At 40.1% G+C, this 17,631-nt stretch overlaps 3 protein-coding genes and 1 pseudogene across 5 annotated transcripts in view; 3 read left to right on the forward strand and 1 right to left on the reverse strand.

Moving 5' to 3' along the window:
* LOC146471544 (uncharacterized) overlaps positions 1-17,631 on the forward strand; it is a 65,874-nt gene that overhangs the window by 36,893 nt on the left and 11,350 nt on the right. The gene's annotated exons all lie outside the window — the stretch shown is intronic.
* The window catches only part of LOC146471545 (uncharacterized), a 61,839-nt gene that overhangs the window by 32,858 nt on the left and 11,350 nt on the right, over positions 1-17,631 (forward strand). Inside the window, exon 2 of the mRNA XM_085120732.1 lies at positions 3,461-3,553. The gene's annotated coding sequence lies outside the window, so the exon portion shown is untranslated. The remainder of the gene's footprint in view (positions 1-3,460; positions 3,554-17,631) is intronic.
* LOC146471546 (sodium channel and clathrin linker 1-like) overlaps positions 1-17,631 on the reverse strand; it is a 59,871-nt pseudogene that overhangs the window by 25,722 nt on the left and 16,518 nt on the right. The gene's annotated exons all lie outside the window — the stretch shown is intronic.
* Positions 7,329-17,631, forward strand: part of LOC146471550 (uncharacterized) — a 71,067-nt gene continuing 60,764 nt past the window's right edge. The window contains exons 1-2 of one of the 2 annotated variants that reach the window (XM_085120121.1): positions 7,329-9,615; positions 10,019-10,040. In XM_085120121.1, the coding sequence (XP_084976247.1) occupies positions 7,670-9,496 (1,827 nt within the window). In that variant the 5' untranslated portion in view covers positions 7,329-7,669 and the 3' untranslated portion in view covers positions 9,497-9,615; positions 10,019-10,040. Of the gene's footprint in view, positions 9,624-10,018; positions 10,041-17,631 lie in introns of those variants that run through there. The other variant, XM_085120120.1, reaches the window with a different exon arrangement.

Here is a 17,631-nt window from a genome sequence, read left to right on the forward strand (position 1 = left end):
TCTGTATTAGCGTTTTTTTACGTTACACCAGACCGTGTCAGGTGGGTCACCCGCCGTTCTGATGGATAAAAAATTAAAGGCTGAGTTGCTGTATTAGCGTTTTTTACGTTACATCCGACCGTATCAGGTGGGACACCCGCCGTTCTGATGGATAAAAAATTAAAGGCTGAATTGCTGTATTAGCGTTTTTTACGTTACATCAGACCGTATCAGGTGGGACACCCGCCGTTCTGATGGATGAAAAATTAAAGGCTGAGTTGGTGTATTAGCGTTATTTGTTTTGTTACACGAGACCATGACACCGATATCAACCACGACATTGGCTGTGCATTTTTTTATTTTGCATTTAATTATTTTTACGAGTTTGCTTCATAGTCACTTCCTTCATTACTTCACCAGCTATATAGTTGCGTGTTTTTTATTGCTTTTTTGTAAAATACTGACCTCACTGATAAAAGTGTTCTATATAGTCCCCTCATTATGGTTTTGTCTGGTGTGAAAATACATCTATAATTTGGACATTTCGAGCACAAAGTGAATTTGTCGTGCCCCCTGCTCTGAAAGTGAGTATGGATTGTTCCATTTCATTGTAAGTTCAGGAGTATAAATTTTAAGGGCCGCTCTGCTACACTATGAATGTTATCGCGCCTAACCCCGGAACAATAACCCGGATGATGCACAATGCAAGATCATGTTGGTCGTGTTTATGTTAAGCGTGAATATTCAAAATTGTGGTTGTCTAGGCAAATGCTCTTCTATGATAACTTACGTCTTCTTGACTAAGCGAGACTTACCTTGGTTCTGTCCCTTGTATTTCCTTTGTTTCAATGCCTACCATTTCGCATAATTAACACGCGCCAATTCCAAAGCAGAAGAATACGTCTCTCGGGTTTGGTCTTCGCATCTGTCCGGCTTCGCTTTCATTAGCGGCTCTTAGCAATCGCTTCCTTTTATTTCTTGCTTTGCGCATCTTCCTTTTTTTTTCTCTAATGAACTTCCACGCGACTTTCGTGGCATGATCGATCACAATTTCGGAAGGGCGCGCTTCCTTCTCGTTCCCGCTTATCAGTGCCGTAAAATAATTACGCGATCGCATTTCAAGATGCTTGTATATGTGCCCGCGTTTCCACACAGTGATAGTTATTATCCAAATTTGAAAAGCCAGCGGCTTATCGCAAAACAATTGAAACATTAGCTGGGAATGTTGTGTTCCAGAAGTGAATGTACAACTAGTAGATCTAAAGGCCCGGTCAAAAAGGATGGCGAGCTTTGTCCACAGGACGCATCGTACGAAATTCAGGTTAATATTTTTTTCACCATACAATTGCAGCGAAATTCGCGCAAATCGATCTTGTTGATTCATTACAAAAAAAAGTACGTGACCAAGCAAAGCGTCATACAATCTTGGTATTTTGCCGACGCGTCCCTTTTATATAATTAAAGGTATATATATATTTTTTGATCGGTATGATCAACAATTGCTTGGTACCTCTCATTAGACGGTACGTACATAAGCACTGGCAGGCCACAGACTTATTTAATTCGAATTTATCCTCGCCATCTTCTTATATGAGGAGTAATGCGGTAATTTTGTATCGAGTTACGATATTCAAAAACACTGTCCAGATCGCAAAGAAAGAAGTGAGAATAACATGAGCCGTTCATTCTCTGTCATATTGAATGAGATTACAGACGCCTCAAGGAACCACAAAGATTAAATCTCTGCGTGACGTCGTACTTACAGTAGACTTCCACTGCGTCCTCTCATGTAAGCACCTTTAACCGCGTCACAGCCATTCGATACCGTGTCACGGCAACCATGTTAGGGTCCACTATAGAGACTGTGGCAACCGCTGGTGACTTGACAATTTTATCTGTAGAGAATGCATTGGAAAATGCACTACCAGAGTGTGAACAAAACTTAACTCACTGCCAGATGTTCAAAACAACTTTAAAGTTGAGCTCGAGAAAAGGCTCTTGGATATCAATTTAAGGGTCGGTTTGGCAAAGATGAACGGAGGCAAATAATTTCCACTGTCTGTCAGGTAAACCGCGCCATCTACGATGCCAAGGAAAGACTCAATAAAGACCAACAAATCTGGATTTGTCCCTTGGTTGATACCGGTGAATACAGAGTTGACCCTCTTCGTGACAGAAGAGTTGCAAAAGTTCTTGAAAGAGTTGGCACGGAACACAGCTGTGTTGGGTCATTGTTATTTGGCCAAGAGGGACAAAAGGAGAACTGTCTAGGATGGCCGGAGGGTATCGCTACAAACTCGGACGGACAGTTCATTGTAGGAGACGATCGGGATAAAAATATCAAGGTGTTTGAAAGCAGCGGTAATTTTCTTCTCAGTTTTAACACCCGCATTAATGAAATCGGTAAACGTGCTACCAGTTTTGATCTCGCCACTGATGGAAACAACATCTATGTACTGGTCTCACCTAACATGCATGAGAGGGAGGAATCTGAGATGGAAGTGAAGATTTTTAATAGTGCCGCTGAACTGCTGCTTAAGTTCCCTGCGGGAAGATTGAAATGGTACTCCTCGAGGAGAATGGCAGCTACTAAAAACAAAGTGCTAGTATTGAGGGACACTGAGAATAGACCCGTGGTTGATGTGGACGATCACGACCGAGCGTTTGTTCTTCGCTTTGATGAATATATATATATAGGCATGTAACCGATATTACTGCTGATGACGACGGCCGAATAATGACAGTGAGCGGAAGAGAATCCTGCATCCATGTATTCACCAATGATGGCAAACAATTATCCAAATTTCATATCAACATTATCTGATTGAATATTATATAGATACTCTTAGAATTGGATGCCACCCCGAAGGAGAACATGTCGTCTCCGGCGGTACAGAATGGAAAACAAACCTCTGTGGTGTATCCATATACACTAAGAATGGCAAGTTTGTACGAAAGATAACATACAATGAAGATTGCATTCATCACTTCAGAGGGATCACAGCACAGTGACCAGGAAGGGTCACATTGCTGTACTTCTGATTGATCTTCGGGGCATTGACCAGGTAATCGTTTTCTGACTGAAACCTCTCCTACGAACACCGATTGTCGTGAAAAACGAAACGACCTCAAAATTATCACTGTGAAATAATGTATCACCGATGAAGTTAAGTTTTGTTCATGGGAAATACCGAGCGGTGACTGTGAAAGTACTCATGGACATGTACGCTTAAAATTTTATAAGCTATTAGATCGATAAGTAAGTAAGTTTAAGTTTATTAAACTCTCTCTGGCAGTTGAAAAGAACTGAATTAACGAGCTAAATTTACAAGAGATAATGAAATAAATAAACTAATCTAATCTAAGGGACACTCGTGTTTTATCCTTTTTATTCCTGTATTATTTACTTGTTGGGCCCATTTTAAATTTCCCGGAAAACATTTAGTGACTTTTTTTGGTTAACTAGAATAGCTTTATTTAGCCATGAGGTAAAACAAGACACAAAAACCGGAACAAAACGACTCACGAACAAGAGTCAATCAATCGTGTCCTGTTCACGAATTAGAAGCCGAAGGTACGTTAGAGTTTAATGCCTTTTGCCGCGAGCCTCGCCAAGTCCCTGTGCAGTTTTCTCCCAGGCCCCCACTGTCAATTCGTTTCGGTAACGTATCCGACGCGAACGGCCGGGCAAATCTAAGACAAAAACAGACTGCGCATGCGTTTGTTTTATTTTTCAAAATGGCGGACTATACGGGTCTATATAAGATGTTGCAAACAGCGGCAAATTATGGTTTCAAAACCCTTGTGGATGCATGCCTAATTGTAGATAGACTGTTGCCATCTTTGCAAACTCCTCCTTATTCCGACGGAGCTTTAACATATAAACAATTGCGACTGATATACTGATGAACGTTCTCTTAGCGTTTTCTTCAACCGAATAATGTATTGAAAATTAAAAGCCGGTCAAGAGTTTAATTCCCTTTCTGCATGATGCAAAAATGAAGAAGAACAAAAGCCTCACGTAGTCCTCAGTGAAAAGTATAAAGTTCAAAATTAAAGAAGGTTGACTTTCGTCTTTCTCCTTCGAAGGTGTTGTTAAACTACGAAATTTCTGGGTCACACTCTCTAGTTCGCTTTCTAAAAACGTAGTAAATAACTGGTTGAAAATAGAGAGCCTTTCATTACAACATATCCATTTGTTTCCTTTTCAAAAATTATCTGAATTGACAACTCTTATAGACACTCGAAAGAGACTTATCGACCGAAGCATTTGCGTCGAAAATGAGTTCGAACTTACCACTTCCGATTTTTTCGAAATGGCGACAAAAGCTCAATGTGAGACATTTGTATCAATTTTTGATTTTTGTCTAGGCCTCGCTTTTTCGCTCAGACCACGTGACCCGAAACGGATTGACTGAAATGAAAAACAGTAAGAGGTCTAGGAACTGGGCAACTCAGCGAGCCCAGGTGTTATCAATAATGATAATGACAATGATATCGATGATGATATTGAAAATACTTGTAGTTGATGAAGCTGAAAGCAACTCACAGAATTTAACATAAAGAATATTATATTCTTCTTACCCTTTTCAGCCTGAATTAACAAAAGCTGAGTAGACGCAAAGTGCACGTTGATTCAAAATGGGTTTTTGGTTTTACAAAGATGACTTTGACTGTAAATATTTTTTTTCCAGTCACTACTTTTAGTGACTGTGTGAGTCGAAACATTAGGCCTGCATAGGAGGGTAGTGTTAAATGGTTTCGAACATGAAATTGTATTTGTACTAAGTACAGCAATTAAAAATTATTTAGAAGATGAGTATAGTCTAATGACAACGACCTACGCTCATATAACACTACTACGATTGTCTCCTTCGTACATTCTAACGGAAAAGCGCTTCATATCGTTTTCCTATCATCTAACCTACCGCTTAATTCGTGCCCCGTGGCTTGAGGGGTACAAACCAATTCAACTTACCTCTGCCCACACACGCTGGACAAAGAAATATCAGCCTCACAGACAAGGCGACGAGGATAAGATTTGATCAAATTCTCCACACGACCCCCCCCCCCCCTCCCCCCCGGCCCAACCACCTTCACCCCGGTGGGAAGTTCTCCCTTATGCCCGTGGCTCTGAAAATCGTAAGGTTTACAGCCTGTCTGAACCTGTTCTTAGCAGGGTATGGTTGCACGATTATGGTCGTTAAATATACTTTATATAGTATCTAAAAATTCGAGATCGAAGACGTTTTCCGCTCTTTAGCAGGCAATAACTCAACATCAGATTATTTAAAAAATCTACTGACGCAGGGTGCTGTCCTATACAAAGTACGTACTTCAGGCTTTGTCGTTTTGGGTATTTAAAAACCCACGTGTGACGAGTACTTTCGGTTACTTCATCTTACACAGAAGGATCAATAGATTCAAAATAACTGAGGTAAAGTGAATGTAAAATGAAGCAATATACCGGCATGTGAACGTTACATTGACAATACAAATAGGAAGAGCGTCAGGAAAAAAAACATGGCCTATTTTTCCAACTTACAATCCATAACCATCGTGATAATCCGCCCGCAAACATGATTAACACTCGTTTTAGTGAGCTAGTTAAGGAATTGTCAACAAAGCTGCACCTGTATTTCAATATTTCCACTGACATGTACATTTGCAAGAACAGCCCCTCCCCCAAAACCAACTTCCCCCACCCCCTTTCCCTCGTAATACAAGGCACTGAAAGCTCACGGACTTCTGTATTCCCATTTCTTGACCGCCATTTGCAGCAAAAAACTATTCTGAAACTGCTAACGTCGTCTACAAGCTGTCAAACATCCAAAAGCAGGTTTAAAGATTTACATAACAACCTTCTAGACATGTCTACTCCGTATTGGTTATAGCCCAATGATTCCATCAATTGCGAAGGGAGGATAGTTTCAAAAAATAAAGGTTTGATTGTCAAGATTTTGTGTTTTTTAGGGGAAAACTTTTTGTCCGCCTTTAATTTTTGTCTTCAACAATAGTATTCAGTCTTCTGTTGTCTGAGTCAGATATGTAATCTGGCCCGGGTCATGACGTTTTCCGAAAACAATTTTCGGTATGCTTTCGAATAATCTACAATGATGTAATGCAATAGATAAATAGGAAATATAAATAACCCTGCATAAGGCATAAGTCAGATATGTATCTGCCTCTGTCATGACGTTTTCAGAAAGAAATTTCCGGTATGATCTAGAGCACCGTAACGCAATATTTCAATTGCGAAGGAAAAATAGCTTTTAAACTTTGCGGTTTTATTAGATACACTCTGTTTTTTTTTATAAGAACCTTTTTTATAAGAACGTCGAGGCTGAGATTAACCAAAATTTTAAGAACGTATTAAGAACATTAAGCAGGCTGAGAGTCGATTAAGAACGTTTTTATTTTGCTGATCTGTGTATAAAATCAAGGTAACAAATGTAAATTAACCAAAATACGTGAGAGCATGTTTTGTATAACATTAACAATGGTGACGCACATCTCGGTTTGTCATAATCACTTTGATATGTTTCCTGGTCACGTCCGCATTGAGTTGACTGAGTTTACTGAAATACATGTAGTGTATATGTAGTTTAAGAACATCTTAAGAACGTTTTCGGCCTCAAATCAAAAAAAAAAAATAAGAACGTTCAGCCTCAGCTCCAAAATTAGACGTTCTTATAAAAAAAACAGAGTGTAGTTAAAAAAATCTGCAAAGCATACAATAGGAATAAATGAGGCCACATAAAGCATTCTTCAACAAAAACGGCCCAATCAAAATCCATTATCGGCACGTATATCGGTTGTTTTCGTTCAATGACGGCCACATGTATGAATTTAAGACACTGATCTGCTATTTTCAAAAAGATAACAAACCTTTTTCAAGCGGTTAATCAAAATAATAACTTCTAATTAGTACTCGACAGTTTAAACGGTGAAAATTGGGAGAGTTTACAGCGAAGAAACTACGCTTTCACAAACAGATCGAATAATTTAACGCAAAGGAAACTAGACCAGTTCAAGCGGGGGTTATGACGTTATCGCAGAGTTATTTCCGGTATGATTCCCAGTAATACAACGATAAAATATCACGAGGTCCCTCTGAATAAAACCATTCAATTATTTCAATTGCGAAGGGAGGATAGTTTTTAAAAATCTGCGAACCATACAATGGGGAATGAATAGGGCTACATTATGCATTCCGTGTAAATTCCGTTGGGGGGGGGGGGGGGGGGCATCTTGTAGACCATAAAATGACACCCGGCAAAAAATGTTCAAAACTCAAGTGGAACCACGTGCCGCAGGCGTGTGGTTTTCCTGCCAAGTTTTGGACATTTTATGGCGTCATTTTATGGTCTATAAGAGTATAGACCATAGAAAACTGCCGTCGATTTGATTTTTTACAATAACATGGAAAAAGTACGAGCGGAATTGACTATATTTTTCGTTGAGAAAGCGCGCGCGTTACATCTGACGTCATTTTTATTGTCTGTACTCTTATAGACAATAACTACGAGCCAATCAGCGCGCGGGAATTTGGACAGTTATTGTAAAATTGATATTCATCACTTTGAATTGGTTTTCCTTTACGGTCGATAGCGACGAAGCAGACGAAGCTCCCTTTCTAGACCATCACAGAATACAACTGCTTTCTACTCCATTCTACTTCGAGACAGATATGTCGTCAGTAATAACAGCCGTGTTTAAAGCTACTATCGGCTTGATCGTGAATAAAGGAAGAGATGCTACGGCCGAGCGACTCAAAGACGGCGACGTGGCAGATCAGAAATTTCGTGACGTAATCGTGCGTGAAATGGAAGACATCAAAACAAAGTTGGACGGGCTGGCAAGAAAGGATCTTCTGTCAGGGATAGATGCTTTTGAAACAGGCCTCGGGCATTTGTATCAAGCAATAGATGAGGAAGCTGGCGAGGCTACTACCAGGGCAGCAGGAACATTCGTAGAAAAACATTTGAAAGAGATCAGCTCTCCTTCACCCACAGCTATCGCAAAGACTGTTGCTCTCGCCGCGGAAATGAACGACATGAAACTCAAAGAGTTTAGCGACAAAACCAAACGGGCGCTTTATCAAGCCAAAGAAAGATTTAAAATGGCCCGTCAAGGAGCGACTAGAGCCTTCAACAACGAAGCCCTGAGCACGTTTACCCGCGTCACAGCCGTTCGATACCGTGTCATGGCAACCATGTTAGGGTCAGCTATAGAGACCGTGGCAACCGCTGGTGACTTGTCAACTTTATCTGTAGAGAATGTATTGGAAAATGCATTACCAGAATGCGAACAATGCCTTCAGAAACTTAACTCTCTGCCAGATGTTCAAAACAACTTTAAAGTCGAGCTCGAGAAAGGGCCCTTGAATATCAAGGATCGGTTTGGCAAAGATAAACGGAGACAAATAATTTCCACTGTTTGTCAAATAAACCGCGCCATCTATGATGCCAAGAACACTGTCAATAAAGACCAACAAATCTGGATTTGGCCCTTGGTTGATACCGGTGAAGACAAAGTCGACCCTCTACGAGACAGAAGAGTTGCAAAAGTGCTTGAAACAGTTGGCACGAAGCACAGCTGCGTTACACCATTGTCGTTTGGTCAAGAGGGACAAAGGGAGAACAAGCTAAGGACGCCGAGGGCCGGTATCGCTACAAACTCGGACGGACAGTTCATTGTAGCAGACGATTTGGATAAAAATATAAAGGTGTTTGATAGCAGCGGTAATTTTCTTCTCAGTTTTAACACCCGCATTAATGACGATAGAGAACGTGTTACATGTGCTATGTTTGATCTCGCCACTGATGAAAACAACAACATCTATGTACTAGAATTACTTAAGAAGCCTGGAGCTGAGGATTTGGAGCTGGAAGTAAAGGTTTTTAAGAGCACTGATGAATTGCTGCTTAAGTTCCCTGCAGGGAGTGATAGTGAGTACTACATAGCAAGAATTGAATTGCTGGTTAAGTTCCCTGCAGGGAGTGATGATAGTAAGTACTACATAGCAAGAATGGCAGTCACTAGCAACAAAGTGCTAGTATTGAGGAACACTGAAAACAGACACGTAATTGACGTGTACGATCACGACGGAGCGTTTGTTCGTCAACTTGATAGAGAGACAATTAGGTTTGCAACCCATTTAACTGCTGATAACGACGGCCGAATAATGATAGTGAACAGAATAGATTCCTACATCCATGTATTCACCGATGATGGAGAACAACTATCCAAATTTCATATCAACCTCGATCAAGAATATTATCCTCGTGGAATTGGATGCCACCTTAAAGGAGAACATGTCGTCGTCGGCGGTATAGAAAGCACAGGCCTCTGTGGTGCATCCATATACACTAAGGATGGCAAGTTTGTACGAGAGATAACATGCCATGAATACAAAATTAGGAAATTCTGGGGAATTACAGTGACCAGGAAGGGTCACATTGCTGTTGTTGTGAATGAGCGTATTGGCATTGGTAGGGTAATCGTTTTTGACTGAAACCTCTGCTACGAACACCGATTTTCGAGAAAAACGAAACCAGCTCAAAATTATCACGGTCAAATATTTTTTTCTGCTGTAGTTAAATTTTCTTCATTAGACATACTGATCGATTGACTGTAATACTGTTTTTTTTTTTTATAACAACGTCTAATTTTGGAGCTGAGGCTGAACGTTCTTATATTTTTTTGCGATTTGAGGTTGAAATACGTTCTTAAGATGTTCTTAAATTACATATACACTACATGTATTTCAGTAAATCAACGCGGACGTGATCAGGAAACATATCAAAGTGATTATGACAAACCGAGATGTGCGTCACCATTAGTAATGTTGTAAAAAACATGCCCTCACGTATTTTGGTTAATTTACATTTGTTACCTTGATTTTATACACAGATCAGCAAAATAAAAACGTTCTTAATCGACTCTCAGCCTGCTTAATGTTCTTAATACGTTGTTAAAAATTTGGTTAATCTCAGCCTTGACGTTCTTATAAAAAAGGTTCTTACAAAAAAAACAGAGTGTAGTGCCCATGGACACTTCAATTTTTTATAAACTATTAAGGGACACTCGTGTTTTATTCCTTTTTTTTCCTTTATCATTTGATTGGTGGGCTCCAACAAAACCGATTAACTAATTTGATTGACTGCATGATTGATCGACTGACTGACTGACTGATTGATTGATTTATTGATTGATTGATTGATTGATTGATTGATTGATCGATCGATCGATCAATCGATCGAACACTGTTCGTGTTGCGTTGAACGCATCATATACCGTCTGTCTGAATAAAGGTTACTTTGGTTAAATCAACAGAGATGATAATTCAATTTGGATTCGCTCTGATGAAGTGGCTAAACTGTTGATAAAACCAAACATTCGCTTCCACTCCCCCACCAACGCAGCACCACAGTTTCTATGGAAACCAAACCTCCTCTCTATTTGACTGAATGAATGATTGACAGACTGACTGGCTCGCTGCCTGGTTTGCCGACGGCCTCTCGGATTGTGATATAAGGAAAATACTAGCATGCCACCCCCACCCACCCCCTACCTTTTCCAAAATACGTTAACAGATGAACAAACTAAAAGTGTGACAATTCAGCTATTGACTAAACTAAACTGAAACTTGTTTGGTTTATCAACAGCGTTGATAAGGTAATTTAGCGCACTCGAATCTCTTTACGGGCCAAAATGAACTTATCAACTTTATTGATAGCCGAACCAAATATTCGTTTCCACTGCTCACAGACGTAGCACTACGGTTTCGTTAGAAACTGAACTAGGTCGCCTTACTGAATTATTCCGCTCCAAAGTTTTGCCACCCAATAAGACGGGTTAAAAAGTGGTAATCGAAAGGGTCTTAGGCTCGACTCTAGATAGGAGCTCTTGGATTCCCTTTTTCCAAGTTTGCCTATGTCACTCACTGAAAAATACATAATTCTCGTTCATTCACCAGGCTTAAAATATACCATTACATTTATTCTATTGCGCATACGCTACCCATTGACATTAAAATCCGAGCAGTATGCAAGATCTAATGAACCTAGCCAGTTTAATGGCCTTAGCTCCCTCGAGTTTCAGTCCTGTAGCTCCGTGGTAGAACATTCGAACTAGTAATCGGAAGGTCTTAGGTTCGACTCCTGGTAGGAGCACTCGGATTTCTTTTTTCTGAGTATACCTGTGTCACTCACTGAATAATACATCATTCTCAAAAATGAGTTCATGACTCACCTTTTCAAGTTCCTTTTCCACTGCAGACTTTTCCCTGAGTGATCTCTCCAACTGAGCTTGTTTCTCAGCTCCTTCCTAACAAAACAAGCCATGATTAGGTTAGACTGTTAACAGTCTCTTAGGGCGATGTTCATCTGTCACAATTGGCCGATCAGACGGTCTGGCCGGGCCAGGAAGTTGTCAGTTATTGCAAGTGAGTTTAGTTTTTCTTCAAAGACGGCGAAGCGAGCGTGATGCGAAAACGGCGCTCAATCTTTTTTTTCCCCTTTTTACAAGAAAATAAATTATGAATTGTTTGCAGCCGTCCTGATATACAACTTAAGTACTGTTCCGAGCGCGCGCTAAGATTGCCTCCACCGAGGACACGCGACGCGTTCGAGTAAGCGTCTCCTAGAAGCTAAAACGACGGAATATCGAGCTTAAGATCCTGAATGGTTCGAACCTGGAAGCGGGAAGCTCTGCGTGACATTCCCGGCTCTTCTCGGGTTGGGACGGCTCAGGCACAGAAAAGAAACGTTACTTACCGTTCTCTTATGTGTGTGAGCTTACAAGTGATATTGAGAACTAAGCGCTTGTAATTCAGAGAATTACTTAAGAAAGCTGGACGGGAGGGTCCATGGGTTTCGTTGCTTTGCATTCGTGTGACTTAAAAATATTGTGTGACAAAAACAGTGTCGCGCGATTTATTATTTCTCGATACGCGACAAAACAAATGTGTTACAATAAAAACTCGTTGCAGGGATTTAAACGAGACGCTGAAGCTTACCAAATTTCCAACCGTTATTTATCTATACAAAACCTCACTCTGCGAACATTTACCGATGAATTTGAGAGGAAGGTTTTGCTTCCTGCGTGCCATATAAACCTACCACATCCGAAACGTGAATATTACATTTTTATAAGGCGCCGGGTTGACTTGCACACACGACTAGTGAACAAACTTAACCAACGTAACCGCCGCCGCGGAACCAAACGAATCCGAGAACAAATAGACTGTGGCCACAATTCATCTTCCGCCGTAAAATAAAAGAAACAATACTAACCTCAACGGTTATTTGTGGAATAACAAGGAGCCAGGAAATAAACTCGAATGTTGTTGACTTCGATAAACTGAGTGGCTGAAGTGAAATATCCTGCGATCCGTCGTTCGCCACATTTGAAGCCATGAGTAAGCCCCAGGTCAACTGTGCCGTGGTGTTCAAAATTACCTTTACATTCCGGAGAGCGGTTAATATATGCCTGTGTCGCACTTGTGACAATTTTGTCGAGTTTTGGCAGATTTGAATTAATGAGGTCATTATAGTGAGACCAGTGTCTTTTTCTGAAGAACAACACTTCAAGATAAACAACATTTCAAAAACAGTGTCTTTCTCCGATTGGCTAACGTTGCACGTGCCATTCTGACATTAATAACTTGCAAAATCCCAAAACGGACGAACACATTGTGATTATATGTAGAAAGTCAATCAAATATCAATAACGACCGTCCTTTTCATTTTTTAAAAAACTGAGACAGTTTTCGAATTCGTTTCGAAACGGAAAGTTTTGAACGTTTAAACCTTTCAACACGCATGCGTGTTGGCGGTTAGTCCAGTCCTGGCCATCCGCATCCTCGTTCCCAGAGCCTACTATCTTTTGGTCAGCGGTTGGATCGTAGGCCCTGGTAACAGCCGTTACCGGATGTCGTGAATTTCACGACATCCGGTAGCGCACGCTCAGTGTGATAAATTACCATTGCGCTTGCTCAGTATTATTATTGCTCAGTACTGCTCAGTATTTGGAAGTAAAGACAAATGCGCAGAAGCGTAGCATTTTTCACCTTATAGCGCATCAGGTTTTTGACAGCCAATGAAAAAAAAGATATTTTTGGATGGACCCAGAGCCACTCGTTCAACAATTTAAAAAAAAAAAAACCTTGGGGCTCTGGGGACGAGAATGGGCCATCCGCTCTTTGTCACGCAACTCGCGCCGTGAGTTGCGTGACGGAGAGCGAGGAGGGGTCAGGACTGGACTAGGTGACAGTATATCTCAAATCCATTATCGTTCCCTGAGCCAACGATCTTTTGCTCTTCGGCTATTAAACCGCAAGGGTCCTGGGAACGACAATGGACTTAAACTAGCCAAAGCAAAGATCTTTATTCACTTTCTGAAACAAGCTGTCAACATCGTGTGCTACCAAAGGTCGCATAAAAAAGAGAAAAAGAAAACACTGAAGTGAAACATTTCGTAATACTCTCCCTTTCAGTAACTCCATGCTCCTGAAGTAATACACTTCACCAACATCAATATTTTTTTTAATATATTTTAATTTCTCAGTTGTATAGAAGGTTTATGTAGAAAACTAGTACTATACGGCAAAGCGAATATAGTTTTGTTCACGCACCTAAAAATAAAATGAAAATTTACAAAGTAGCGCTTGAATAAAAATTGATTTCAAAACATTGGTAAGCAAAGACCACAGACGGAGGAAGACAGCAAAAATAATCACGCTCTGTGGGAATTGCAAACAGAGTATTGTGTTCTTATGTGCTTTTGGTCTTAAAATTACTGACCAGAAATATTTTCCATCTCGTCTATATTTTTAAGCCTTTGATTGGGTCTGTGAATGAAACCCTTGTAGCTGTGATTGTCTAAGTGAAAGCTACTGAGCGCCACTCTCTGTTTGTGTTGTTGGTTTACTATACTCTACAATGTGGTTCTGTGAAGTGAATCTCACAGTGAATATTCAAATGAAAGCTAATGAGCAGTGCCTTCCTTTGGCGCTGTTTATTATGCTGTACAAGTCTACTGAGATAATTTTCACTTTTGATTGTAAGGATGAAAAATCTGAGCAGTAGTTTTCTGTTTACCTGTTTATAATAAAGTAAAAATAGTTCGAGTCAGTGGATGAAATGCCAAAGAGTGACCATTCAAATGAAAGCCACTGAGTAGTACTTTGCTGTGGTGCTGTTTATTATGCTGTACAAGGTGGTTCTAACATTTGAGTCTGTGGATGAAATCTTTAAGTGTTACCATTCAGATCAAATGAAAGCTATATTAAGCAGTACTTATCGGTGCTGCTGCTTAAGGTGGCCGAACACAGTTTGCGTGCGCTTTACAGATTCTGTTAGTGATGCTATTAAGCTCGCGCTAGGGTTGTGGTAAGCAAATACTATCGATCCCTCGATTTTATACCAAATGGATCACAAAGGTAAGTTTTGCTCTTAAAATAACTCAGTTTCTCGTTTGTGAATCCTTCATTTATCGCCGAACAAAGAAAGTAAGTTCGCAATGAGCTAAGCCTTTTTGTACGCTTTTCATCTGTGCTGAGAAAACCAAATTCAAAGCCACGCATGCGCATTTGAGCAAAAAATTGTGACTGGTTGTTTTAATGGAAATGAACTGTTTTCTAAGGAACCGCTCGTTAGAATTTCGTGAAATTTGACAAAACAGTAGTTTTCTAAAAGCGTAACTCACCTTCAAACCAAAAACAAAATCTAACAGAGGGTAACTTCAAAAAACATTAAAGTGCAAAACCAACATTTACAGGAGATCTCTCTGTTAAAATAACATGAAAGCAGCATCACTATGTCAGTATTTTGTGCGTTTTTCTAAATACAAATAATGGAAAAAGTCTAACGAGTGCATTTTCTAAAAATTAAGGAAAACCATTATTTGTGGACGGTTAATAGCTTACTGCGTTGCCATGGCAACGGCACCTTGCTCAACAAGAAGTATCAAAATTTATTCCTTCTTAGTTAATCTTGCACCATGCTAATTTCGGGTTCTCAGAAGTACGCAGTTTTCAAATAATGTTTACTAACACCTGCATACTAGAAAACTGTGTTCGGCCACCTTAAATGCTAAACAGAGAGAATCTTCCTCTTGAGTCTGTGGATGAAATCCTCAACTAAGACTATCCAAATGAAAGCCGCAAAGAAGAGCTTTCCAATGGCGCCGTGCATACTTTTGAGAATTTTATAAATCTGAACTCTTGGATATGAGAGACTTTTAAAAATAAGAGTCTAAACGTTTTCGTGGCATTAAAGAATAACTCTGACCCTTGAAACTGTGTTTAAGAAAGTTCGTGAACCTATCCCATCAAGCTCTCGTGAAAAACGACCATCATCTCTGGGAGACTTCAGATCCAAACGAACTGCGGGCTCATGCATAGCTGCGCCCCCGTGCTTGGAGTGGTCAGCAGGTCCGAGAGTCGTTGAGGAGGTTCCCGGATTCTGCTGGGCCCAGGACGACTCTTTTCCAATTTAAGTCGTTCGAATTCTCGATTGAAGAGCTTTCGCTCTTCTAAAAGCTGCCTCTCGCGATTTAGAAGTGTTGTCACCTGAGGAAAGGACACAGACACAGCGATTATTTCCTAAATTCTCTTATGCTTTTAAAAGGCAATAGTAGTGTGAAGGATAGGAGAATGAAGAAATTGATCACCTTCTGGGAGACGTCTCATTTAACGGACCACTGAACTTATAATCTTGAATGTCTCGATAATTTACCCCAGTCCCCGTAAGTACCTTTTCCTCGACGGTTTTTAAGCCTTTGACCCCTAAAGCCTGGTTTTCCCAAGCGACGCAAGTACAGGCGCTAACATAAGAATGCTTATTTCACAATGAAAACGACCTCGACGTAAGCATAAGCACAAGGATCAAAATTTTACCTTCTCTTGTGTTCGCGTCGGGTTTCGCGTTCGCCCTTATGCTTGTGCTTGCGTCGCTAGTGACAACAACTCATCTTGTCTTGATCCCACACCTTCCTTAAAAAAATACTGTGGAGAAGTTATTAAAACGTCAAGAAATTCACCCTCAGTGATAATATATCCTTGATTCTCACAACCTTAGAGGTTATAAAAAGCATTGATGTTACAAGGAGAAATTTGATGCTGATTCGAGGTAATTTTTAATGTAACCTGGCGGATGTGTTCCACAAAATTATGTGTTTCATAAAGAGCACTAAAAAATAATTTTCTGTTAAGCAACATTACTGATGATTTCGTTTTGGGCCCAGGGTTAGGTTGCATGAAACAATTTTCAGCGTCCCAAGTATTTTCTCCGGCGCTATAACGAATCCCTCGGATTAAGGCAGTTTACTGAGGATGGGGAACTCAACAAGAGCGAGAGAAAATCCTTTGAAACACAGGGAACGACTGCAGAGAGCTCTCACTTATCCTAAGATGCTTTATGTAATCAGGCCCAACTATTTTCAAAAACTGATCATGGACTTTGATAAGCCAAGCACTTTCCTCAAATCAAGGGAGGCCAGCCATTTTGAAATCACCATACTACTTCAATAAAATTATAGAACAAGTGTGCTTGGCTAAGGTTCACAAGGATGAACACGGATTGTCCGTTGCAACTGTTAGGTCAGTTTTTCGTATTTATCCCTTGAACCATAACTTTATCACAGTTTCACACAAAAAAAAGCAACAAAATACCCGTGACGAAGAATTCTTACAGAAGGATTTATAAAAAAAAGGAAGAAAACAAGAACCGTTAAGAAAACTTAGTCCTTTTAGCAACCCGTCCATTTAAGTGCAACAAGCTCAATAGTTGCCAAGTGAAAGCAATCTTGTTTTTATCCCCTACTAGGTCCTTTTTACACGTTATCAAGCGTTAAGGTCATTCCCCTGTTTTGCAGTGCGCAACTCTACTGCGTACAATGGCACAATAAAAAAAATTACGCTCATTTCTAGCTAACTACTGAGTATCACTCAATCGGACTTCCATCTAACAACAAAATTCTTAATTTGCATTTTGCGCGGAAGTTAAGGTGTTTTCATAAGACTCGCCCCAGTCCCTTCGTGGAGAAACTAGTTTTGAAGCTCGATTTACCACTGCTTTGTGAAATAGCTGCAAAACCAACCCGGTGAACCTATTTTCTCTTTTCAGATTTCTAACCACAATATCGTTTGCCAACTACCGTGAAAGTTTAAGGAAAATCCTAGTGTTAGAAATATCAAATTTTGCACATAATATCTAGCCAATGGAGCCTACCTTCAGAGGTAACGAATTAGATTATTCTGTTGAATATCTCAGTAGTACTGGTTAGGAATAGTTTTCAAACAGATTTCACATTGAAAATGATTTATGAACAGTGAACAATTTCTATGAAATGAGCCGTTAACTGTTCACTTCAGAAAATAATTCCTGTTTTTGGCAAATGCTCTATTATCGTCCTTTTTGTCCAAACATGCAGAAATTACCATATTTCAATGCTTCGTTGCTGAAGAACAAGCATGGTTACCCCCTCTTTTTATTTCACTTCTGCAGTTTACATATAGTGAACCACACATGGGCAAAGTTTGAAAAAAATCTGAGTGTAGGTTCTATTTTAGGGGAATGACCTTAAGCGTACGTTACATGTTTTCATACAAACGGAACTGATTTTTTTTCCACACTTTGCACCAAG

This window comes from Pavona decussata, unplaced genomic scaffold (genome assembly GCF_977016875.1).
Source record: "Pavona decussata unplaced genomic scaffold, jaPavDecu1.1 SCAFFOLD_102, whole genome shotgun sequence".
Classification (NCBI taxonomy): Eukaryota; Metazoa; Cnidaria; class Anthozoa; order Scleractinia; family Agariciidae; genus Pavona; species Pavona decussata.